This window comes from Balaenoptera ricei, chromosome 12 (genome assembly GCF_028023285.1).
Source record: "Balaenoptera ricei isolate mBalRic1 chromosome 12, mBalRic1.hap2, whole genome shotgun sequence".
Classification (NCBI taxonomy): Eukaryota; Metazoa; Chordata; class Mammalia; order Artiodactyla; family Balaenopteridae; genus Balaenoptera; species Balaenoptera ricei.
The window spans coordinates 17,001,851-17,028,679 of record NC_082650.1 but is presented as its reverse complement, the minus strand read 5'-3'; the positions used below and the strand labels follow the sequence as shown (position 1 = coordinate 17,028,679).

Here is a 26,829-nt window from a genome sequence, read left to right as displayed (position 1 = left end):
CTCTTTATTAAACCTGTTGTGGATTCTTTATGACCTTCTGAGTTGGGACTACGGGGCCACAGAAAGGAGAGGCTGTGAGCCTAAAGAAATCTACAGACATGTTGTTTATGCCCTGGATAACCAGAAGTTGAAAGTGTGACTTTTGTGGTTAGTTTTGGCCTCTTAGGCCAAAACTATTAGACTATTGGATGTGAAAGAAAGAAAAGGGAATTCTAAATCTCTTCAGCTGGGAAGGCAAAATCATCAAAATTCTATGAGGTTAAGACAGTTTCTGTGGCTTTTAGAAACTTGTGTGGCCCAAAGGAGTCATAAATAATTTTTATGGTGTAAAACCCTTGAAGAACGTACTTGGTTTCCCAGGAATTCCTGCCATTCTTACACTCACAAAGTCTCATGTCGGTGGAGAAGCTCTGTTGGAGCCTGATTTGTCTGCTCAGTACTACCTCCAGGAAATACTGAACTGTGTGGGGACTTAGCCTACCCCTGAGGCTTCTTTTAACAGGTGAAATGAACAGATATGAGGTGAGTGATGTATTTCTTTCCAGTCCATAATTCAACTTTGAAGTAAAATCTGCAGTGGTCCTTCTGATCTCTGGCCCAAGTTTTACCAGCATCTTTTCTTTCTGGTGTTACACGGAAAGCAGTCAAGTTAAAATGTATTTCCATGGTTTTATTAAGATCTAGAGTGGGAAAACTGTAGACCCATAAGGTCCACTGGCAGTCCACTCAAATGATATCATACTACCACCCCACAGAAAGCCCACAGAGTGGTGACCTATTTTTCTATGTGACTAGGTAGGAGAGAGGGCGGTGGATCTCTCCATAAACCTGACCTCCTGCTTATTTTAAGGGCTTGATCAGCATCTCAACATTAGTCGTGCTAGGAGGACAGAGAGTCCTATTGACTATGCTTCCAAATAGAATCAGCATAGCCCCCTTTGGCAAAGATTGCTGCCATCTATGTGCTGGGCCGAATGCACAGGGCAGAATTGCCCACAGGGGGCTGGTTAACCAAGATAGCACTTTCAGAGCTCACGGCAGAGCTGCTGGTGGTAGAGGTCCAGCCACATGGCTTTTCTGGGGCTTGGAGATTAGAATCACAAAGCCCCTAAATCATTATTCCTCTAAGTGGAGCCCACATCTGGAATGTACTTTTTCTAGCAGGGAGTGGGTTAGAGGTCATTTAATGACATTTCAGTCCTCCAGATGTCTACTAAAAAAAAAGTATCCGTAATGATATATCTTCATCTACAATATCATTTAAGTATTTTTTGATTAAAATGCACCAGTACTTTCATTCTGGATTTCACTCTGCTGCTGAATTTTTTGTGATGTTGTTTATTGAAAAACAGCACTGTCTTCTGAAAGCTTTTACCAGATTCCCATGGTGATTTGCTAGGCATAGCACAATTCAAATTAAATTTCATCATCTTCAAAGGCTACTTTTATGAGCTATAAAAGAGCACCTGCCTGGCCCTGCGTGGGTACCATCATACAGAGAGGAGACATGAAGCTTTTCTTCCAGAAGTTTAGAGTCTATATAATACTAATAAAGAAAATGTAGAGTGAAGATTATGCCATTTTTGTGTTCGTGGTATACTTCACATATTGGAACTTTCAGCGACACACTTGAAGCAATTAAAAGGTTCAAAGTAACACCATTATAATAAAGTCACTGGTACAATATATTAATATCTTGCAGCATCTGTAAGAAGAATCCTCAGGAATCACACTGTTTGAGGTCTGGCTTAAACTGTGCTTTGGCCCTATGCCTCTGACATCTTCAGGAAGCAGAAATGATCACATTTCAATAAACATGTGACCTTACTTTGGCATGGACTTGACATTTTACCAAGCTTCTTTCCTCTGACTCAGCAAGGTGCACTCCCCATATCCATCACACACATTTCTGCACTCAGTATTCTTTCCAATAGAACTCCCTAAAGGAAAAAATCATGAACAGCCCATACAGGACCCCCAAGCGAGATGGTATAGAGATTTCACTCTCGCTTGGCCCGAAACACGTAGCAATGATAGATAGAATATTTAAAAAGGAAATCCAAAGAGTGTCCCCATGCCTGGAACAATACCAGAGTGATGAGCCGTGGTGAAATCACAGGCCAGCTGAGCTCTGCTCCAGAATGGGGGGCGGCGGCAGCCAGGCACTGGGCTCCCTGTCAAGGTGGGGGCCAGCACCAGGCTCAGCGCTTTCAGGGCCTGAGGTGGGGCGCCACACCTCCCTCGCAGTCAAGCAAAGAAAGCCAAACAAAACGACTGCTGACCCGTCACTGGGACTATGGCTTTTAAAGGGTAGACCTAGAGAGGTGGTAGAACAAAGCCACAGCCTATGAACAGAATAAACAAAGTTAAATTTACACTCAAATGTTTTAGAGTAAAACTGGGATGTAAAAAGGGATGAGAAAAGGTCACCATTTAAATGCTAAAAAAAGTTTATAAGACAAATTTAATATAAGGTAAGAGCATTAATAAAAAGGGACACCACATGCAAATAAAGGGAACCACTACCAAGAATATATTCTATATAAATGTTAGTAAAGTTACATTTTGTAAACTACAAGTAAAGGGAGACAGGCACAATTATTTGTCAGCTACTTGAGGCCAGGGTGCTTACCATGATGCCTTATGTACAGTAGATGCCTTAATTCATAAGATAATTAAAGAACCTTGGCATTAGTTTGTTGAAGATTTCAGCTTGAATTATTTAAACACAACAAGCAACCGATTTTGAGCTACCCCAAATTAAGAATCTCTGAAATCAGATTGCATTTGACCATATTGTGGCATCATAGATGTAAACTTTATGAGAAAATTCTAGTTGAAAGTTTAAAATTAGAATCCCAGGTGAAGTTTATCTTGTGTTTCATTTCTAATCAAGAGCACTAAAGGATTGATAGCCCTCCTCTACCTCTTTTTCCTGAGTCTCCCTTCAGCTAATCACTGAATTCAGTTCTCATAATTTATGATTCTATAAAATTTATGCCTGAAATTTTTTGTCAAGATGGACTTTCATAAAGTGTCCCACCTGTATAAAATTTAGGGTATCCAGTGGTTTCTTAAGTAACTCCCACTGGAGCTAGCCTCCGCTTAAAGATATTCTTTGTGCAGATATTCCAGACATTATATGTAGAAGGAAGGGAAATGATCGTCAGCCAAAAAAACTAGGATTATGAAAAGGAGTGACTGATAATGTATTCCACTTTTACTTTTGAAAATGTTTGTACAAAACTGGGTTGGGCCCCGTGGTTTTACACTAGAATCTGTAGACATTTATTTGCCTAATAAAATAACTGCACAATCTGGCAGAATTCTGCATACTTGGCAGCCCTTCCTGCCCAGGAGCCTGGAACAGCATTGGCCCAGCAGGTGTGGCTTTCAAAACGTTCAGAGAGTTGAATTCGGGAAGTCTGCCCAGCACCCCACCTGTGTACAGTGTGCCTTCCTGAAGGCCACATTCGTGCCCAGCTTGTCATAGGTTCAAAGGGCCTCTATTCATTCACAATTGATAATGAAAACTAAAATAATCAAGGGATTGACACTATACACCAAAATTATAATAAATTAAGTTTCTCTTCAATGAAAGATGCCATGCATTTTTAAAGATATTTTTGACATTTAGAATATAGATACTCTATAGTGTTTAACACTATTGTACACGTAAGAAACCTACTCTTCCCCTTGCTAGCATGGGCTTGGTATCCCCTCTTTCCTTAGAGGGTGAGACAGGGGGAAGAATAGAACTCTCAGCAACCTGGACCCTGGGAAGGAGACGAAGAGGAAAAATGTTTCCTCATATTTTTGGTTTTTTCCACAAGGTGCTCTTTAATCATACGACCCAAACAGTCATGACCCAGCTAGTAAGATCCGACTTCCTGGGCCCTACAATCAGAATCACCTGCTTATATAGGGCAAAGGGAGGGGCGGTGTGATGGGGGGTCATGCTAGCTGTTCCAATATCCTGAGCCTTTGAATGCTGGCCTGAAGCAATGATTTTCAGATTTAGAGCCTTTTTATCAACTGAAATCTTATACGGAACCCAGTACATAAATAAACCCAGGCAAAGCATAGCTCTTCCGGTTTTGGTAGGGCTGCGGGTGCTGGAGCCCTGCCCTTCTGGCACAGCCCTCACCTCATCATGGACCATATGTGTAGCTCAACTTTTCCTTTTACTGGAACTCCTTAAATCCCTCCTTTCTGGGCCCAGGATGAGCCATAGGATTGGAGAGGGCTTGATGACGAAAGATCGTGGAATGAATGAGAAATATACTAGAGACTTCACTTATTTTGTCGTACTAAATGAACAAAGTCCCAGGACCACTTTCAATTTGGTAAGAGGTGAGAGGATTTTTTTAAATGGGGACTGTGGATGCTTAGGATGCTGCAGACCACACTATGTAGGTTGTATGTGCTTCGTCTACTCAGAAGGCTCACCAGGAGTTACCTTGAACTTGCTGTCAGATCCTGAATTCTTCTCCAGCTTCTGGAGCCTTCCTTTCTCTACAGGTGGGCTGGCATATACTAACACCCGTCCTGCCAGGAATTCCGCCAAAACCTAGGCCTGCTATGGGGCCAGGGGAGGAGGCAGAAGGAAATTCCAGGCAGGGGACCCGGATGAGCCAGGCATGGAATGACCTACTGGCCCAGTGTTGAGGCCCGTGAAGGGCAACCAGGTTCTCAAAGTCACCAAGGTTCCTCTTCAAAATGTAGGATGAACCTAGAGTCTGTCCTACAGAGTGAAGTAAGTCAGAAAGAGAAAGACAAATACCGTATGCTAACACATATATATGGAATCTAAAAAAAAAAAAAAAAAAAAAAAAGGTCATGAAGAACCTAGGGGCATAAAGACGCAGACCTACTAGAGAATGGACTTGAGGACATGGGGACAGGGAAGGGTAAGCTGTGACAAAGTGAGAGAGTGGCACTGACATATATACACTACCAAATGTAAAATAGACAGCTAGTGGGAAGCAGCCGCATAGCACAGGGAGATCAGCTCGGTGCTTTGTGACCACCTAGAGGGGTGGAATAGGAGGGTGGGAGGGAGACACAAGAGCGAAGAGATATGGGGATGTATGTATATGTATAACTGATTCTCTTTGTTATACAGCAGAAACTAACACACCGTTGTAAAGCAGTTATACTCCAATAAAGATGTTAAAATAAATAAATAAATAAAATACAGATTTCTAGCCTTGTCCCCAGAAAAACCTGTTAAATCAAGCTCTCTGTTAAATCAAGGTAGGGTCTGGGAATTAGCATTTCTTAACAGGTGCCCTACTTGATTGCTATTGCCACTGCCCTGTCAGTAAGAGTCCTTCAAAGCTTTTGAACAGAGGGATGAAGTGGATGAATTTGCATTTCAGCTAAGTTACTGCAGCAACTTTGTGTAGAATGTATTCAGGGAGAAGAGATGAAAGGAAGAGATACTAACTAGCTGCAAAGGAGCTGAGCAGGGGCTGAGGTGTGGAATGGATGGGAGAAGGCAGGTTAGAAAACCATTTGGGGGTCAGGCTGCAGGGTCGGGCCGCTGAATGACGTGGCCAGTGAGGGTGAGAGAGGAACCAGGAATGACCCCCAGGGATCTGGCTGTAGTGACTGGGGTTTCCTTTGGGCACTGAGGGCCCTTTGGCATTTGACAGGTGCGTGTTATTTATCACAGTCTATCCAGTGAAAACGTTACAGGAGAAAATCAATTGAAGGTGATTTTGCTGTCCGATCAAAGTGGAAGAAGATGAACCCACTAAGAAAACCTAGAGGGTGTAAGTGTATGCTTTTAAAAATAGCACAGTTTAGAATAAATTTCAACCAAAATTGGTCTTTTTTTTTTTTTTTGTAGTTTTGGCAATTAAAAGGACTCAGTTGTCTGGAATGTTCGCTCCTAGAGAATATCTCATTTCCTGAATAAATTGAGAATATGGGGAGAGTGGGGTCTTATGTTTAAACCCAGTCTTACAAGAGGGCTAGTCTTGGGCAAGGGAACACTTTGTGGAGTGCCATGGTAGCTGCCAAGATCCAAGGACCAGATAAGCAAATCGTAGATCAAGCACTGGCAAGCAGTCTGGCAAGCGGGCCAGCTTGGCTAAAGTTATCACCATCATGAAGATCTTAGAGCAAGTCTTAAAATAAATATGAAGGTTTTCGTTTAAAACAACCTTATCCTAGAAGCACTGCATGGGAAGAAAAAATGAAATTGCATAATCATTTTAAACTATAAATGTACAAAGAGAACTTCAGTATAAAAAGGTGATTGTAAAACAACACAAGATAGCGAAGCCTAATGCCAAAAATAAAACCATTAACTCAGGGGGAAACCGTATGGCCCTGGGGGGGACGGGAGCAGAGCACCGGAGGAACAGCTGTGTTGACACTTGTCACATTTGGTTGCCCAAGACACTGAAAGGTCATTCACTGAAGTTCTGGGTTCCAGTAAGAGTGGACTGTGTGAGTGGCCAAGAGCAGCTTCCCGAAGCCCCGCGTCCTTGAGCTGCCGGGAAGCAGATCAGTGTTCACTGTGGCCAAGCCGTAGGCAGCTGAGTGCGTGGGTCTTCACAGCTCGTTTCCTGCTTCCGCTTGGTCTTACATCTGAGTCGTCTTGTATTTATGTCCTTCTGTAGCATTTCCATAAGATGCTTATGGCCAACACCATCCATCAACCTAATGGGCTCAAATGGAACTCTTTGAAATCTCCTGCGACATGCCTTGCTCTAAGAAAGGAAGAATTGTTAACAATAATTCTTAAACTAGGAATTTATGTCTTCCCATAAATTGACCTTGAGAGGTTATGTGTGGATTCCAATAGAGAAACGTCCTTCCTAGGTCCCTGCAGTCCTCAGCCCTCCCCATCCCCACCAACTGATGCCCTCTGCCCCCTCCTGCGAGCCCCAGGCCAGGATCTCTGGGGACAGAATCAAGGTTGTGTGTCTTGGCTTGTTCCTTCTGCCATTTTCTCATTCAGTCACTGAGTATTTATTGCACCTCTGCTTTTTCCAGGCAGAGTGCTAAGTACTGGAGACGCAGTGAGCAGGCATCTGTGCTCTTCTGGAGTCACCACCTAAACAAACAATTACACAAGTTCTTCTTAAAAGCCCACTGTAAAGTGAACTCGGAGAAGTGCAGGCGCTGTGAGAGTCTCTGCAGGAGGCTTTGGTGGGCTCAGTTGCCCCGCCCCTCGTGTTAATGCAGGTCTCTGGGGGGCTGACTGTGTGGGGGGCAGATCTCTGGACACCCCCTAAATCACCACCATTTTACTCAGCCATTTGCTGTGAAATCTCGACCTCAGAGGACAGACCCTCCTGACCATGCTGGCCCTGGCCGGAGTCTTCTGTGCTCTGCTTCTCACCCAGCTCTTAGCTCCCTCCCTCTGACCCCAGCCCAGTTCCTGGGTCGCTCTGACCTAAGGCTCAGGTCCCTGGGGGAAGCCAACTGCCAGAGGATACCTGGAGGGTGAGGGAGGAAGGGAGGTCAGAGCATCCTCATGGCAAAGCCTGGTCACCCTCTATACAAGTTTTAGTTTGTTTTACAGTGTGTAGATCTCCTTAAACTTTTCTGATGATAAAACTAAAATACATATATTATAATTAAAGCTAACATTTCAAAAACAAATAAAGTAAAAGTTCAATGTGTTCCCATCTTCCATTACATGTACCACCATAAATGACTTCTTTTAACAGTTTGGTGTTTATCCTTCCAGATATTTTTGTCCTTATGTAAACACATTTTATTTTTAGGTTGTCCTACATGTTCATATTGTCCTATAATTGACTTTATTTCATCTGAAAACTCATCACAGACACTTTTCAGGACAGTGCATGTAGAGCCTCCTTATCCTTTCTGGGTGCCCAGTATTTCATCATAGGAATGTGCCATAACTGCTCTGTGAATCAATCCCCCATTAACGAACTGTAAGTTCTGCCATATTTTGTTGTAATAAATCTTACAGCAATGAATAGTCTTATACATACATCCCTCTGTGTCAATTTCTATTTAGAAAGGTATTTGGGGTCTAACATCATGCATTTTTAATGGGTTTTCATATGCAATGAAGTGCTCTTAACCACCCTCCACTTCATGCATGGCTGGATGGGCTGACGTACACCATTCCATTTGCTTCTAGTATATTCCTCTCTGGGAACTGTGCACCTGTGCTTCCCACAATAGGCTCACATGCTCAGCTGGGGTGTGTTTGTTCCTGAATCTCTTTATTCCAGTTGAATTTGTTACTGTAATTGTGTAATTTATTTAATTGGTATATAAACCAAAGAAGCATGAGAGGGAAAAGAAAAGGTTGTTGAAAAAAAAAGATATTTAAGTTATATTTTCCAACTCCCAACTTGAACTAAAAAAAAACTTTTAATGACTAACCATTTACCCTAATCATATTAGATTCAGTGGCTTCAACTGACTCATAAACTCCATTGACCATAGGACCATGTTTGCTGAGTTATATCCACTCGTAATTTGCCTTGCCAGTATTGTCTCTGAAAAAACATCCCATAGCTGTTTGGTTTGTTTGTAAATTGGATTATCTTTTCTCTTTAGAAATACCTAAGAACCAGACATGTCTTATCTAGGGTATCCAATGTACTCTGCCTTGATGAAATCGGATTTTTAGCCCTTCTTTTCATGTCATTGTAAGCTCTAGTAATGCTGACAAAGACACTGCACTCAACCTCATAGAAGAGAAATCTTCTATGTGGAAATTCCAGATTTTCTATTTGGAAGTCACAACTGTTGCTTTTGAAAGTGAGAGAATGTCTATATGCAAATATCCTGCCACTTCCTAACCTAATATAACATTAGAAATGGTTTTACAGCCCTTCCAAAATTTACAAACCCTCTATGTGACTATTGTAGGTACTTAATAAGTATTTGTTGGACATGTGGATACACAGGGAAACACATTTCTACAGGATTGGCTGTACAGGGATCTCTGATTAAGTCTGAATGAATTAAGTCATACTGAATTCATTCAACAAATATTTGTTAAGTGTGCACTGTATACTTCCCAGTTTCTCATAACTGCTGGGGCCACAACTAGCCACGGTCAGTAGAACTGCTCCAAGATGCTTGTCATCTAGCTAGAGACTTCAGGCCACTGGGAAACGCAGAAATTCATTTCCCTCAACAGAACAAGCACTCCGCGAAATGCTCTGACCATATGTGTACCTGGCCAGTGGAGCAGGCTGGTGCAAGGCGAAAAAAGGATTTCATTTCTTCTCATGAAATCCATCAATTCTCTACATCTTCTCAAGGCCTTCCCGTATCATTAAAGTATCAATTTTACTTACACTGTATGACATTTGACAAAGCCCTGCAGAGACCGCCAGACATCTCACTGCTGTGTTTTCTCTTCTAGGACATCAACGAGTGTATTCTTGAAAACTATCCTGAGTGTTCCAACCCCAGGTTATTTTACATCATTCCGTATTTTTGTGGACAGCATCCCAGATGCAGGTAAAGACTGAAACAGGCTCATGACATGCTCCTGTGGATAACAGTGACAGGAGACCCACCACCTGGCACTGAGTGGGCGTCTCCTGCGTCCCCAGTCTCTCTAGCTTCTAGAATTCACTTAATATTTACTGTTAATCTTTCAAGATCGCATTTGAGATTCTGAATGTCCTATAACTAAAGAAATTAACAAATCAAGGTCTGGCAGAGGCCTTGGGAACCACCCGTAAAGCTGTGTAACTGACATGCCAACCAAACTCTTCTTCACCTTTGACGTACACCCGTCACTACCCAGCCCATGAGATAGTAAAGCCCAGGGGGTGCACCCATCCTGCTCCTCTGTAGTGACTCTGCTGCGTCCACAGCTGTCCTTGCCAGTGTGGTGTGTCTAGCTGGGTCTGAAACACTAGATGCTCACACCCAAAATTCCAGAGTGTCTCTCTCCTGAGGCATACTTAGTAGAAAGAGAAGAAAGTACTTTCTAGTGATCCCTCCTCAGCCTTACTTGGTTGCAAGACCTTTTTTAGCAAGTGACTTATTCAGATAGTAAGGGCCCTCAGTGTGGTCCACCCACCTCCTGCATCTGCATCCCTGGGGTGCTTGTTAGGAACCCTCACCTGATCACAGTCTCTGAGGTGAGGCCCAGGCATCTGTGACCACCTCCCAGGTGATTCTGGTCTAGCTACACTTGTTCTACTAGACAAATTATAGCCTCCAGAAGAAATGGTAGTAACGATGAATATTATCTTTGCTTGGTGGAAAATAAACCCTGCTGCCAGAAGTGGCATTTTCCCCTGAAAGGAGACATTGATTAGAAGGTCGTTGTGTTCCTTAAGAGACTGGGGGTTGCGGGGGACACAGCTGTTTCCAAATTGCAGCTCACTCATTGTACTTTTTGCTTACCCTGTGCTTGCTGCTTAGTTATTAGGTGTGTTGTTATTATTGACGTTCTGCTGAGTTAACCAGTTTGTTTACGGTCAGAATTCTGGGGCTAGAAGTGTCAGTTTTCTGCTTCATTATAAACTCCTGAGCTCAGGAGACCTCCCTCACCGACTTGTCCCCGGTAGTAAACGCCTCCTGCTTCACGGTCAGGGCTTCAGATCCTGGGAAGATTTGGGGCCAGTTGACTCGCTTTCTGTCAAAATGAGGATATTTATTCCAAGAAACAAGATTCTAACTCCTTAAAGTACTTTTAAAATTATGTATTTCCCAATCTTGGGGTGAGGACTTCTGATGCCTTATCTCATGATGATTTTCAAAACGCTTTCAAAATGTCACCTTGTTCCACCTTGATGACAATTATTTGAGCTAAGTAAGGATTATTAAAAATTTTCAAAAAAGAATCCTGGCTTGCCCAAATTCCCCCAGATAGTCAATGCCAGCCAGGCCGGAACCCAGCTCCTGGGATCCCCATGCTGGGCTCTTTACATTCATATCAGTGTTGTTGGCTCAGAGATCTGCCTTACAAATAAGATTAGGCTGTTTTCCTTCTGTAATTGAAGAAAAAAAAAAAAAAAAAAGGTTTGTTTTTAAATTCCTCAAAAGAATAAGATGATTAGTGGTCATGACCTGACACCTATTTTGATTTCTACAGAAATCAAAATCAGTAAGTTTCATATTTCAAAACTTCTAACTTTATGGGTTCGGTTTGGTCCTCCTATTAAAAGGCCATTCTAATCAGCGTTTATTGAGACCTAGCTGCCTGGGCCCATTTTCTCTTAACAAACATTTAGGTGGGGCTCGCTGGGCCCTGGAGAAAGTGGGATTTGGACTTATGTGACTGGGGATGGGTGGGAGAAGGGATAAGCTTCCAACATGTTGTTGCTGCATTTCGAAAACCAATCTTTGATTTCAAAATCTTTTTTATATCCATAAAGGGAGCCTGGTGAGTGGGCCCTTGAAAGAGCAAAACTGAACGTGAATGAAAACTTCCTGCTTGTGGGGATTCTTGAAGAGTTGGAAGATGTGCTGCTTTTACTGGAAAGATTTTTACCTCATTACTTCAAGGGTGTGCTCAGTATCTACAAAGACCCAGGTAACTCCGTCTGTAAGCAAGTGCTTCTCTGTTTTGAGGCTTACTCACCTTGAAAAGGACTCGGGAAATGAAGGCGTGAAATCTTCTCTTCTGTTAGTGAAGGGGAGCTCCCCTGGCTTCAAAGCAAGGTTAGAACCACGAGATTTAGATACTAAAACCCTGAGCTTCAGGGCCAAACATAAACTCGCCATGTTTTAAAGGCCGGATGCTTCCATTTCCCCCTCTGGAAAGTGAGATCGGCAGCGTTCCCGTCGGCCGTGTCCTGGCGCTGGGGCGAACCAATGAACAGGCAGGTGTGTGTTGGAGTCCTGGGGGAGTGTGATGAGGTAACTCTGGCCCTACTTCCATTTGACAAAAGCAAATCCTGGCACATAGAATCCATAAAGCAGCACATTGAGAATACAATTATGATTTTACTCTAATAAATGGAGTGGTGTCCAAACAGAAGCAAGAAAGAGAATGCAGCAAAGCAGTTATAAGGGTTGCCCGTAGTGTCACTGTAAATATCATTACTCTCAGAAGTCCATCGTTTGTTTTTCTCATTATAATTTTATCTTGAAAGGCAAACAACCTTGTTTGTTTCTTTCCTGTTCTTAATCTACTGCTGCCACAACAATACCTCTTCACTAATCCGTTTATGGTTTTGTTTTGTTGTCCCGAGATGGAGGGTGTTATTCTGCTTTGTAGAAATGAGGCAAGAGGAAGGGCTTCCCAAACGCAGCCTCTGCCTCACATGCCACGCCGCCAGGCCCGGACCTCGTACCACACCTGCATCACTGACAGGTGCCGATGCCCAGGTGAACTGGTTTTGCCTACAGGAGCCCTGACTTCTGTTCCATCGGGTGGCCCTACCACTACCAGGGACTCGCTGGGGGAAGGTGATTTTGCCTTGGTCTCCCAACACTCTTATTCAGAGATAAACTCCCACGTACTTACATGACCAAGGACCTCGACCTATGCCCTGCAGGTGTGTCTCCGCAGCAAGAAGTGTGGTTGGAATAGCTAGAAGCATAACAAACTCTAAATTGTCATTTTTTGAAATAGGGCCTTCCTTTGCCCTTTCAACACTGGGCAATTTAAAGAGTTCAAAGAATTTAAAGAGTTCTCCTGCGACCAGTTTTTAGCTCTGTAGGACAAAGTAAACTCTGGTCTTTGTGCAAGGAAGAGTCTCACCCTAAATCAGGCTCCTTTGAAGAAAAGGTTTACGTTATTCATTGTTATTTCCCTTCTCTGGCTTTATCTTGTTGTATAGTGTGCGTGGGTGTGTGTGTGTGTGAGATGTACAGTATGAGATAAAAGGCTGACTGGGTCTTGGAGACACAGAGCTGTCAGATAAGAACACACCGTTGTCCCAGCGCTTGGGAAGAGTATGGGTGAGGCCACATCACGTACGTCATCCATCCTGGGATCTGGGGTTGACACCATTCACAGGATGTCACAGCCCAGCACACCAAAGGTCAACATCAGAGGTGTAGGTCTGATAACTTAGAGGAGGACATTTTAATCTTTGTTCTTCTTAAATACAAATAAACCACAAACAAAAATCTTAGCCCCAAGGGCTCACTTACCTACCGTTGTCAGGATGTATCATCTTCACTTCCAAGCTGTTTTCCTCATTTAAATACCTGACTTCTCAGGAATTGTGGGCCTTCATCCCGTGATCTGGAAGCCCATTAATTAAAGTAGAACATATTTTTGAAAATTGAGTGACTGTTAGCTCTTTTGTCTTTAGCAGTGATCTTTCCACCTATAAATTAAAGATTTTTCTCCCCTTTGAGTTGGGCATAGCAGTATATGAAATACTTCTGAGGCTGCTGCCCCAGGGAGAATGCAGGCCGGCCAACACATTACCAGTTCACACAATCCAGCTATACTAGTGGTTAAAACAGCGAGACACGTCTACACTGCCCTGGGCTCCCACCCTCCGGGTGCACTTCCACACACACACACACACACACACACACACACACACATACCTCACCGCCACCCCCCAAGGTGGTCTTCAGGACTCTGGCCCAGGACTCAACAACTGTTCTAATTTAGTTCTTGAGTGGAACTGGTGTTAAATATTTTGCATATCACTCCAGTGTAACGGTCTCCGCTGCCGCATGGCACGTAGACAACAAAATGAACATCTGAGTGATTCTTCAGTAACTTCCCCTGTGTTTTGTGGCCTCTCAGGCACCTTCTGTGAGATTTTTCTATAGTAACCTTGAAGGCCAAGCAGCTCCACAGTTGCTCTGTCCCGAAGAGTTTCCTCATCCCCTGAAGCAGGGGACAGGAGATGAGTGCCCACGCCTGGCCAGCTTTCCGGTATATTTTAGCCTCTGCAAAGACTAAGCCCCTGTATTGTTTTCTCATGGCCACAAATCAGTGAGCTGGTATCAAATAGGTTAAAGGAAGAGAAGCAGCAGGTCACTTTATCATTCACACCAGGGCCTCATCACCTGTGCATTTTCAATCTAAACTCACAGATAATGGCCCACTAAAATCATTGCTCGTGCCCTTTATACAAGAATTTTATAACTGAGTAGACTAGAGGACAGAGGGAAGAAACACTAAAATCTGAGACCCTTAAATATTTGTAGATTCAACTGACCATGGAGCTGGATTAAGATGCAAACACTCCACTGGCCATTTTTCTTTGGTGCTCATCCTGTTATTTAAAAAATGCAGGTGTGTGCGGATTTCAGTAATCCCCTTCTAGCAAGACGAGAAATATTTAGACCAGTCTCACTGCTGAAGAAAAAACACTAATAACAATAACCGGGGAGCTGGTAAAAATAACGTCCGCTAGTCAAATGGGTTGTCACTTATTCTAGATTGGAAGGATAGTCATTAATTCTTTCCAATCAGTACTGTGGGTTCCAATAACCCACCATTTAGAGAAGTTAATAACTTCGCTAAATAATAGGTCAACTGTCTGTGCTCCCTCACCCCATTCATTGCCTGTAAGAAGGTATATGCTGGTGAGTAAATTTGTCTCCTACCAAAAATATTTGAGAAACTTAGCCTTCATAAATTTTTTTGAAATTTAGTCATTTTATATTAATGTTTGCACTCTGTGGAGACCCAGTTAGTGTATCTCAGAAGAAGTTGATGATAGTAAGTACTCGAGGTGAAATAAGAATGAAAGTTGTAGCCTGGTGGATAACCAGGAGAACACACTCTGGTATTTCTCGCCAGCCCAAGGGCAGTTGCTAATGTTGAGGCCAGTACCTTGGAGTGAGGGCTCAGTAAACTCTGCCCAACCTGGGTAGGAGTTTGAATTGGGGGAACCAAGGCCGAAACAGATTTACTGGGTAAGAGTGACCTCACTTCTTTAACTTATGCGGTCTCATTTTTTATTGATTAATCTCAATTACATTTGCTCATTACTTACCTTTCAAAAACGAGAAGATTGGAGCCGGCCCAAAGAATTGGAGAGACAGCTCCATGGTCATCCATCAAAATGTGAACCAAAGGGCCACAGCTTAGAGTTTCTGAGCCACAAGCGTTAACGTGTTCATGAATGCTTTTCCCCCTTAGCTCTTAAAAAGGGACACACTGTGAGCTATCAATATTTTTCTTAGTCATAGTTTCTTTAGGAGCTAAAATCACAGTGGTGTTAAAGGCCACAATAAATAAGTAAATTAATTAAAGACAGAGAATAAGTGAATATCTATGATAGGAAAAGTCCTTATATCAGCGTCTCCCATATCCGCCCCTGACTTGGTGAATAACCCAGCTGTTCCAGTTCAGTAGTGCCACTTAGCACCCAGATGTGGAACCCTAGGACCTGATATTTTAACCCTCCTACGTGAGGACCACGTGAGGACTTGAAAGCTAATCCTTTTCCCTTGTATTTTAAATACTTTCCGTTACTAGCACTACATTAGTATTCATTTTCAACTTGTTTCCATTACAAATGTAAACACTGGAACCTCAATAGAGAATTTACAAGACTTTCGTGGGCTGTCTTGAGAATCTGGCCACCAACTATACTACAAAGGAAAAATGTCTAATTCCAAACAAAATGACTTCCGTGCTAACTTCGAGGATTTAAGTTCATTCATAAATTGGGTGCTTTGCTTTTTTTTTTTAAAAACTGCTTATGCTTAAATATTTTTATTAACAACGATGATAAATGAAGTACAAATTTAAATATTTTTTTGCTAGGCATGAATGATAATTAGACTCCTATTAAGGGTATAGCAGTGTACTCTTGGAGTTCATTTGCATTGCAGTACTCAAATCTGAGGATATTTACACAGAAGATTAAAATTGTCCTATTATTCATAAAGAAAGGTTATTCTTTAAGGAAAGAACACTGAGTTGGGAGTTTGAAGAGACTCCTAGTCCTCTTTCTGCGGTGGTTCTGCCCATAGGACCCCGAGCAAATGTAGCTTTGGGTGGCTGATCGCCAAGGTCTATATTATTATCATGCTAAAGTATCACATGTAAGGTTTTAAGGCTCCTCTTTCTACCTTCTGTTGGTTAGCACAATTATACGGTGCTTTTCCCCCCTGCAGAAACCACAGGCAGTCCCCATTGCCTTCGTAATTCCCAGGTTTAGTTATGGAGACTATCGCCACCTAGAGGACATGACGAATCCTCGCTGCAGGGTCATTCCTTCAGAATCCATTCTTCCCTAAGCCAGGGATCCCAACTCACTCTCTGGTCACACTGTCCACCCTTCTCTCTCCACACCATATGCATTTCTGTCCAGAAGACAGAATATCATAATTATTAGAGCACAGGCTCTGGAGTAGGCAGCCTGGGCATTAAAGCCCGTTCTCCACTTAACTGGATAACCAGAGGTAAGATGTAACCCCTGTACCCCATAGCTTCCCCATCTGTATAAGGCACATAAACAATACTGTCTACTTCACAGGGTTGTTGTGAGAGATGAACCTGATCGAATCCATGTAAAGCCCTTAGCCCAGAGCTTAACATATGATTAAGTGTTCAATAATTAGCTATTAACCTGCCAACCACATTACAGGAGAGAGACAGGGCCAGTATCTGGGAGGAACTAGGGCTTCAGCTCTCTCTGTAACTTCTACATGAAAGAAAGCAAGAGAGAGAGAAGGGGGGGGGGGGAAGAAGAAAAAAAATGATCACCCTTCACTTATTTCATCAGTGACAGCTGACCTATGACTGTGAAATCGCATGCCTTTAGGAAATAGTATTTCTGACTTAGAAGGAGAGGAACAGTTATATTCTGGCCAATACCTTCTTCCTGAAACAATCACAGGGAATAAGTTTAATGGAAATATTACTACGGTGACACGCTCAGGACTGGAAAACACCATGCAAGTCACTGAGGGTTTTTTTAAAATCATCTGTTTTTATGCCTGAACTCTTAGCAGAAATATCAGGGCGTTAAAATTTCAACCTTAAATGAAACCCACTGTTGAGATGTGACCAGGGCCAATTACCATTAACTTGAGTTGAATGTTGAATCTTTCAGACTGTGATGCATCATGTTATTTAGTAGATATAGGATGGGTGTTCAATGATTTAATGGCGTTTTTATTTTAACTAAGACCCTAAGATTCAGTTCTTGAAAAACCTTTATTTTCCATATGCAGAATTACGTACTGCAGAGCGCTGTTAATGAATTAAACTTTGTCCAGCAGGTGGCAGTGTCTCTCCATTTTCTCAAGGAAGTGCTTGTGGTTTCCTAACAGTTTGCATCTGCTGACAGGCGTTTACAGAATGCTTGAACACAGATGTACAATTATGCCCAATATGGGGCCTAAAAATGGGATCGTATCAAAAGGATTCCAAGTACAATTGATTGCAGTAGTCCAAAGCACATTATCTGAGAGCCAGTGGGGTCGGGAATTGGGGGATAGTTTACAAATAAGTTTGCGTGGGTTAAAAATATATGTACCGTCCACTCCAGTTTTATAAAAATCATCCATCATTCTACAACGATTGGATTAAACATGCTGTTTCTCATTTTTTATTTCCATCTTCTTATTACTTTTGTGCTACAACAAAACCCAAAAACATTCTGGAACTTCACATGTATACAACTGATGGTTGGGAGAAATTCTGACTATCTACAGGCACCAATGAAGTTGTTTAAAAACCTCGATTATCATTTATAAAAAATAGGATACCAATCTGTTATTGGTTCATGTACCATCAATATTCTCCATAACGATTTGTTTATCACCATTCATGTCCTAGGCTCAGATTCTAGTCAGGTTGGTACTGCATTACGTGTGTGTGTGTGTGTGTGTGTGTGTGTGTGTGTGTGTACACCCATTCATGTTCAAACAACTAAACTCCTTATTACACAGCAGTGGTATCTTAGTGAAGAGTCTTGCATGCAAACATCAGCAACAGTTCCTAAATAATAATAATTTGCATAGCAATTTACCATTTACAAAGCACTTCCATAAGATGACCTCATTTGATTCTTACACGAATCCTCTGAAGCTGAGGAAGACAATTAGTTGTCTCATTTTCTAAATAAGAAAGCTGAGAGTCAAAGAGTAGAATAGCTTGCCCACAGTTATCAAGTCCTAAGTGGCCACAGACATTCAAGCTCTGTCCCCAGCACCACCACAAACTCCATGAATCTATGACCCTCCAAACATCCTTTGTATTTAATCATTAATACAGAGCATTAAGCGGGTATTAAGCACTCATATGTATTGCAGTTGAAGGTAAATGCTTGAAAATAAAATCTATAGATTATCTCTATTCAACACATGGTCTGATTTTATAGTAATAGCATTCCAAAAATATCTCTCTTCTTTGAAGACTAATATTTAAATAGCAGGTATAATCTGAAAATACTAGAAAAATTCAACGAGCACTTTCAGCAAGTGTTTCCATGTCGGCAATACACTCCAGTCCTGGGCAACAGCCGTATAAAGATTAAAAAAACCATATCTGGCATGAACGCCATCGCAAACTGGATGGGCACTTCCTACTGGAGATATTTGGGCCAGGCCTTGAAGGGTGCATCGCTCTTCCCCAGGTGGATGTGGAAGGAGGCAAGTTAGGCAGAAAAAAATAACATGAGTGCAGACCTGGAGGTGTGAAGGCACAGAAGTCCCAAGTCCCATACTTGGGAGGCATGAGGGGCTTCCAGCCCACCTCGGCCCTTGCCTACTGACCTTGCCTCTTTGAGCTGAGCCCCCCAGTTCTTCGCAGCTCAGTCACCCTACTGCTAAGCCAGTCCTGCCCAAGGCAGGAAAAGTATCCGCAGCCTTACATCTCTCTGTGGTACAACCTGGAACTGAGTCACTCATACCAATCCCAGAACCAGTGGCCAAGCCACAGTTGCCAAAGGGCCACGTGTCACTCCCCCAACCCCCGCTTTCCCTGCCCTTTGCAAGCCTGACCACCACCCAAGGATCCCTCGCTTCCTAACAGTGTGCCAGGATACCGCCAGGTTCCCAGGTCCCTAGGGCTGGGATTCTTCCTCCTTGCTTTCTTTCCGTTTTTCTGCACCCAAGACCCAGCCACCCTCCAGGCCTGGCGTAACCACTGGCTCCAGTCGACCCTGCACTGTTCCACTGGGGAGCTCACCACACCTCTCCAGACACCACCTAGTGCCCTGCCTGACCCCCGGATTCCCCTCTCTGCCCACCAGCATGGTCTCCCCTTCTGTTACCAGGCACTCACTCCCTGACTCGGGTGAGCTCGCTGTGTCCCTTGATGCTGCCTCTGGTCTTCCTGGCCTCCCTCACTAGGAGCCCTTGGAATCATCCCTCCAGAAGTTTCCCCTAGTCCCCACCTCCCACCCATGCACCCTGGGAAACTGATCTCTTCTAGGTCCCAACCTCATCCTCTGGAGAAGCCCAGATGCTCCCCGCAGTGTGGCCAGGCATGGGGTATGCAGTTTTCTGTCTTATGATTCATTTCCCCAGACAAAAAGGTGGCTAATAATATCTGGGTGTGTGGTGGAGGTACCGGCATTCTTCTGTGTTTATAGGTGAATTTCTTCTACTTGGGAATTTATTCACTCCTACTTTGAGCAGTTTTTAGTTGAACTTGACAGTAATATGCTTTGCATTGAGTAAGAATGTTACTAAGGGTGGAATTAGTCACCACAAATTTCAATTGTTGGACTTTCCTGGTAACTCAGCAAAGCTGAAATGCTCCTAGAGCCTGGGCGAAGATTAGAGACCCGACTCCAGAGGGTGATAGTTGATCTTTTTATAAAAGACTCTGTGAGCTTCCCGCTCTTTCATGCCCAAACTTCCAAGGTCTGTACCCACCCCTGGGCCTAATGTGGTGATGTGGAAAGGGCCTCAGACAGAGAATTTCAGAACTGTCTTTGTGCCCTTGACTCACGGTCTTGCCTTGCTGACATTCTTTGCTTATAAAATGTACCCCCAGCTGGGGCGAAGTACAATCCTTACCCATTTCGCATGACTCAACATTTTACAACGGAAGCTTCTATTTTTGTTCAACTAAATCTTGTTCAAATAAAAATATCATTTCCTGGTCTGTATTTTTTTAATATCTCATACATTTTTATCAACATATAATGTCCTAGCTCTTCACATCTTGCAAATGGTGTTGGACTGTGAAAGAACACAGTGAAAAACTGCAAATATACCTGTGTATAGAACATTGCTGTTTTTAGTGGTTTCTTGTGAGCTATATTAAGCATATTCATTTCACTGTCCACAAACCCATAGAGAAATCCAATCTAATTCCCCACTGATGAGAGTAGGGAAGTGTTGCTTGCTGAGTGGGAGTTTCAGATACTCTGACTGGAAAGTCTCACCTCTCCAGTTTTTACAATGTGCTTCTAAGTACTTCTGTTGCCTTTGTCATAGCCAGACACTACTGGAGCTACTTTTCAAGACATATTTTCCTAGAATTTTACCTTCCTGTTTTTTAACTATACTTTATATATTAAAGTAGTGCATGTATATAATTAAAAATCAAATAGTACTAAAAGACCTGTAATGAAAAGCAGTCATTTCCTATTTCAACCCTCTCCATCGCGAAGTCTGGTTCTGCAGAGGCAAACACTTTCAGCACAGTTAGCTGGTTCTTCTGATAATCAGCACACTAATTATAACTAGTATGCACAGGCTTGTTTTATTTTTATTGTCTTGATGTCTTTATTTGAGACGTTATTTAGTTCTCTTATTCCACCGCCCTTACCTCCACTTCCTCCCCTCCACCCTCTTCGTAGTATAGCTCTATCTATGTTTTACATGCATAGTCCCTGTTTACGTTACTGTGACTGCATATGTTTGTTCGATGCTGATCCAAGTAGTACACCATCATCTTGTTTCATTTCTTGCATAACTTATTGTTTTTCTAGAATTGATTATTGCCTTGGGTTTTTTATTCGCTTAGATTTATTTATACCTATCAAAATTTTCCTGTGTGCCATTAGATCTGTTGTATCAATCTTACTTTTGATTTTTTTCCCATATTTTTATCAGATAAGTATATCCATTCCATTTCCTGCTCCCCCATCCCAGGACCACTACCCTCCTTCCCACCCGGAGCTCTAACTTTCTGCTTCCATCTGGGCTGATTACTCAGAAGCTCCCTTCACAGCTGTCCTGCAACCGCCCTTTACCATTTTACTGAATGCATTGTATCCCTGATCTCCTGAATCCCTCATATTCTATTTCTTGATTTAATAACTCATTTTATTCCAAGATAGGCCCAAATTGCTTCCTGATAAAAGGTGCGTGGGAAGTAGTAAATTCTTTGAGTCACTGCATGTCTGAAAAGATCAGCGTTCTACCATCTCATCTGATTGCCAGTTTGGCTGGGTATGGATTTCTTCATACATGCACTTCATTTCCCACATCTTTTTCTCTGACTTTCTCATTCTCTCTCTCTCTCTCCTGGAGTGTTCCGTTTATTCCTTTTATGAAAGTTTACAACACCTCAGGGTACTGAGTATTCAGTAGATACATTTAAGCTTAAAACTCATGTTTTTCATTTCTGGGAATTTTTCTTGTTTTACTTCTTTCATGATTTTATCACCACCATTTTCTCTGATTCATTTCTGGAATGCTGTTGGTCAGATATTTGAATCCCTAGGTGCATCCTCTCTATGTGCTTTATATTTTTTTCCTCTCTTAATTTCCATTTCTTCAACTTTTTCGCTCTGGAAGAGTTCCTCAATGTGTATTCCAGTCATTCTGTTGAATTTTCTCTTTTCCAAGAACTCTTTTTTAATCTTTTTTTCTTTTTGCATAATATCTAGCTCTTGTTTGTTGGGTACAATGCCACCTTAAATCTCTGAAAATTACAGAGATTTTTTAAAAGTGTTTTCATCTATTTCTTACATTATGTCTACTTGCTCCAGGATCCTTTTCACTGTTTGGTTGATTTGGGCATCTCTTTTTCAGTCTGAAGTCTTTCCTCTGGTAATCTTTGTCGGAATTCGTATTTGAGGGTGAGACACTAAAGAGCTCATTGAAAGTGCTGTGCAGTAGGGGAGGCTTATCAACTAATGGACCCACTTGGGATGATCAAGCAGCGATAGAAGTTTTGTTGGGAAGACATTTGTTAGTGATTTTAGGTCTTTTTTTCTCTGGAGTTGATCCAGTTTCCCCACTGAAGAGTCCCCCAGACATCCCCTTGGGGGATGGGAGGTGAGGAGGGAATGGGGGAGCAGGACACACGTCTGATTGCTGGTGAGGGGACAGGAGCTGAAGGCCCACGTTCAGGCACAATTCACTTCATTGTTCTCATTTTAGCCCATGCTCTCCTCTCTCCTCTGGGTTAGCAAATCAGTCTGGAGCCTCTGCCACATTGTTTGGAGACTAATCCTAAGATTGCCGGATCGCAGGCAGTGGAGAATGGGGGAAGAAGCATTGCAAGATAGCTGGCTGCATGCAGGTGTGGAGGGAATTTGGGACCCAACTGCTTCATAGCCAGACTACCTGCCTCATGCCCAGCTTTCCCATCTGGGCTACCTGGTGCCACTCCTCTCTCTCTCTCAGGGGTTCTTCGGGCGAGCTGACCCTCCTGATGTATGTCTCCCCTCTGCCAACACTCCAGTGCATATACTCTGCCCTGCCACGTGCAATGCACTCCTCTCACCACTTTTCATCTTCCAGAAGTTGTTTGAAGTCTGTCTTCTGTTGAAATCCTTCTCCAGTTCTTTGTCCTTGCAATCTTTTTATAAAATTATTGTCCTTTACTGTCACTTTAGTGAAGTGTTTCAAAGGAGAGGTGTTGAAGGCCTGTTGTCAGCCTACTGCATTTAGCTGGCAATGTGCTAACTACCTGAACTTTAAGATTCTATTACCAGTTTTGTGTGTATAGCTTCTAGCTAGATCTGTTATAAATGTTTCTTTCATGTGAAATCTGCATAGCCATGATGTGAATCGGGCTACCGTAGCACTGCCTTCAGCATCCGTATCTTGGGATTATAGTACTGATGAAATTTCAAAAGCAAAACAGACAAAAACAAGATCCCTTAATGGTAGTTTATTAGTTAAACCCCTTTGTGTTTTTTTTTTTAATTTTTATTGGAGTAGAGCTGCTTTATAATGTTGTGTTAGTTTCTGCTGTATAGCAAAGTGAATCAGCTATACGTATACATATATCCCCTCTTTTTTGGATTTCCTTCCCGTTTAGGTCACCACAGAGCATTGAGTAGAGTTCCCTGTGCTATACAGTACGTCCTCATTAGTTATCTATTTTATACATAGTAGTGTATATATGTCAATCCCAGTCTCCTAATTCATCCCCCCCTTGGTATCCATAAGTTTGTTCTCTACATCTGTGTCTCTATTTCTGCTTTGCAAATAAATTCATCTGTACCATTATTCTAGATTCCACGTATAAGCGATATTATATAATATTTGTTTTTCTCTTTCTGACTTACTTCACTCTGCATGACAGTCTCTAGATCTATCCACGTCTTTTTACTGAATGATGTTTGCTATGATGAGGCCCCAAACTACTGTTTTTTAAAATTACCTGGAAGACAGATCAGGGCCATATTGGAGATTTATTTGATGGGAGAGAATGTAAATTATAAGAACTGATAAAAAAGACACTGTCTCATGATCAGAGGCAGTACCCAACCATCCAAAGATACCATGCCAGTGTAACTTGGCAGAAACAGGCACCACCGTTTTGTGTGCTGTCATGTGTCGTTTCCCTAGCCTAATGCAGGAATAGTGACACAGGTATCCCAAGCCTGGAGAGTCCAGGGCCCCGGTCCATGAGCGCTGTCAGTCAGCACATGTCCAGGAGAAAAAGCAGCCATTGAGAGGGTTTCTCGGCAGCAGCTGCTTTAGTAGCAGTAGCAGCAGCTCATATAACAAATGTTTCATGACGAATGCAAACAAAAGCCAGCTCCGAAATTCCAGCCACGCCATGTCCAAGCCAGTTCAGAGTCGTATCACCACTCCGTTCAAGTTTTTTCCCCTCTCTAAATGCATTCCATATGAGCCGTGGTGTTGGGACAGCTGGGATCTCCTGCATTCACTCAGAAGGCTGGTTTTAAAGCCCAGACTGAAAGGAAAGTAAGTCAGTGGGAAAACAAACTCAAAGAAAACACTGAGACTCAGGTGGGTGTGGGAGGTGTGTTTGTTTTCCCCAGCCAGGCATGACCCCCGGAATGGGGCTGAAGGCTGGGAATCCTCTAGCCCCCCTCCTCGGAAGCCTGGGTGCAGGACTGTGCTCCAGTGGGGCCCCTGAGTCGGCATTGGCCCTGGCTCCGGACAAGCACTGCTTCTCAAAGTGTGGTCCAAGGACCGTTGCCAGCCCATAAGCTGCTTGTTACCAGCCCATGATGAGATGAGGTAGAAATTGAGAGTAAGCCTGTAGAAACTTTGATGGTAATTTGGTATGGCTCTGATTATTTTTTTAATAACTCATTTTTATTGTAGTTTACAACAGTATCAATCTGAGATGGATTACAGTGGGAAAAATTCAGAGATCTTTTGTGAAGCAATGTTGTAGATTCTCCCACCGGCTTGGGCTGCCCAGGTTAGCAAGTAGGAGGTCATCCACTTGACAAGACCAGTCCTAAGGCATTTGGGGCTTATGAGGCGCCATGATTCTTCCATATGATTTTTGCCTTCTTGGCTTCAAATCTCAAACTGCTGTTCCATAGCAATGGCCGAACACCTAAACTCAAGGAGATGTGATCCTTTGAAACTCTGCCTTCCTAAAACTGGTGCCTTGACCTAAAACCTTTACAAGTCATGATTCACACTAGGATAGCACTTTTACAGTTAACAGAGTACCTTAGACTTATGTTGACTCACTTCTTCCTCACAACTTGGTTAGGTAGTGTTGTAGGTTGAATTGTGTCCCCCCAAAATACGTTGAAGTCCTAACCCCATGTATCTGTGAATGTGACCTTATTTGGAAACAGGGTCTTTGCAGATATAATCACGTTAAGATGAGGTCACATTGGATTAGGGTGGACCCTAAATCCAATGACTGGTGTCCTTATAAGGAGAGAAGGATTCAGAGACACAGGAAAGAAGGCCGTTTGAAGTCAGAGGCAGAGATTGGAATTATGTTGCCACCAGCCAAGGAATGTCAAAGACTGTCAGCAAGGACAGTCAGAAGCTAGAAAGAGGCAGGAAAAATTCTTCCCTCGAGTCTTCAGAGGGGGCATGGCCCTGCTGACACCTTGACTTTGGACTTCTAACCTCCTGAACAGTGAAAGGATACATTTCTATTATTTTAAGCTACCCAGTTTATGGTAATTTTACGACAGCCCTGGGAAACTAATACAAGTAGAAATCTTCATCCCATTTCCAGATGAATATCTGGAGACTCAGTGATAATAAGCTCTGCCCATGTTCGAAGCAGCCAGCAAGTAGCAAGACCTGGATTTGAGCAAAGGTGAGCGCTACCCAATACACCAGATTGCCTGTCTTTGTGGGACAAAGGAATTGGGAGAAAAAGAAATATCTAACATATGGAGAAAGTTAAATAAATGACTTTACAATAATGCAATGAAATATGAAGAGGCCATTGGAATTTCATTTTGAAGAATTGTTCATTCTGAACCACTAATGAAAAATCAGACACACTATTATATTGTACGATATGTTTATAGTGTACACACAATATGCTTAGAAGAACAAACTAAAAGGGAAAAAACCAAAAGAACAGCAGTTTTTAATTGTGCTTGTGGGCTCTGAGTAGTTGTCATTTGTTCCTTTAGACTTTTCTGTTTTGTCTACCTTTTTTTATAATACACATGCATCGCAGATGCCACAGTGCTGTATGTCCCGGCACTGTGCTCTGTACCCTCCATGTATCTTCTTAATCATCACAGTGGTGCAGCAAATTAGATATTATTACCCAAATTCTGCTGAGGAGAAAACACACCCAGACAATCTAAGGACTCTGTCTGAGGTCTCATAGCTGGTGAGAGGCAGAACCTGTCTGCCTCCAAACCCACCATGCTTGGTGGCCTCTTCCACTTTCATGATCAGAAAAAAAGAGGATCGTGGGAAGGGGCACAACTGAGTAGTGGTGAAACAAGAAGAGACTGTCACTATGGCCCCTTCGGGCAGGGCTTGCTCATCCTCGGTCATTTGCATGAAATAGAGGAGTTATCCTTTTGGCGTTAACTCTGCAGAGACTTCTTGAAGACAGGGACCATGGCTGCTACCTTCCTGATGCCCCATAGTACCTGCTGTAGAATGCTACTCATCAGAGGTGACACCTGGCTGTCCTCCCGTCCTTCCCTTCTTTCTGAAACCCCCTCCTGGCAGAGTTTTGGGAACACTAGGTAAAGCACAGTTACTTACTGAGCATTTCCAGGACAAATACCTGGGAGTGCCTGCCTGGGTGACCAGATGTCCTGTTCCTCCAACCCCCACACCTGAAGGCTAGTTAGAGCATGAAAAAAAATGTGCTACTGTTCTCTGTTTGATGTAGCCCTGAACCTTTCCAATTTGAATAATTCAAACCTTAACTATAAAAAACTTAAGTTGATTTTTAATAGAGTATTGAAACAAGTTTTATTCCATTAGTATATCAAATAGTTTCATCATAGAATTTTAATTCTCATTTGTCTGATTCTTTGTTTCCATTATTTTGATCTGATTTCTATTTCTATTTTTAATATTTTTTTCCTGAAAAATATCTCCAGATACCAGCAGATAAGCATTGTAAAAATAAAATCTTATTTTTTTATCTAGGTCGGTGAAAGGGCTTCAATTCAGTCTGTCGTCCGCACGCATCCTCTCTAGGAAGGTGTGCCATTTCCCTGGGTGCAAACTCCATGGCACAGCTTTTTAAAGGCTCAGTGGCATCCTGGTAAAGACTCCCAAGACCTCTTCTTACCCGATTCTATTTCCGTGATCTGAATACGTTTCTCACCCATCTTACTAATATGCTGTAGCAAATTC

The 26,829-nt window shown here is 42.6% G+C and overlaps 1 protein-coding gene across 2 annotated transcripts in view; it reads left to right on the top strand.

Moving 5' to 3' along the window:
• UST (uronyl 2-sulfotransferase) overlaps positions 1 to 26,829 on the top strand; it is a 287,679-nt gene that overhangs the window by 216,264 nt on the left and 44,586 nt on the right. For both annotated transcript variants that reach the window (XM_059941026.1, XM_059941027.1), the window contains exons 6-7: positions 9,374 to 9,471; positions 11,346 to 11,503. In XM_059941026.1, coding sequence (XP_059797009.1) covers positions 9,374 to 9,471; positions 11,346 to 11,503 — 256 coding nt within the window. The remainder of the gene's footprint in view (positions 1 to 9,373; positions 9,472 to 11,345; positions 11,504 to 26,829) is intronic.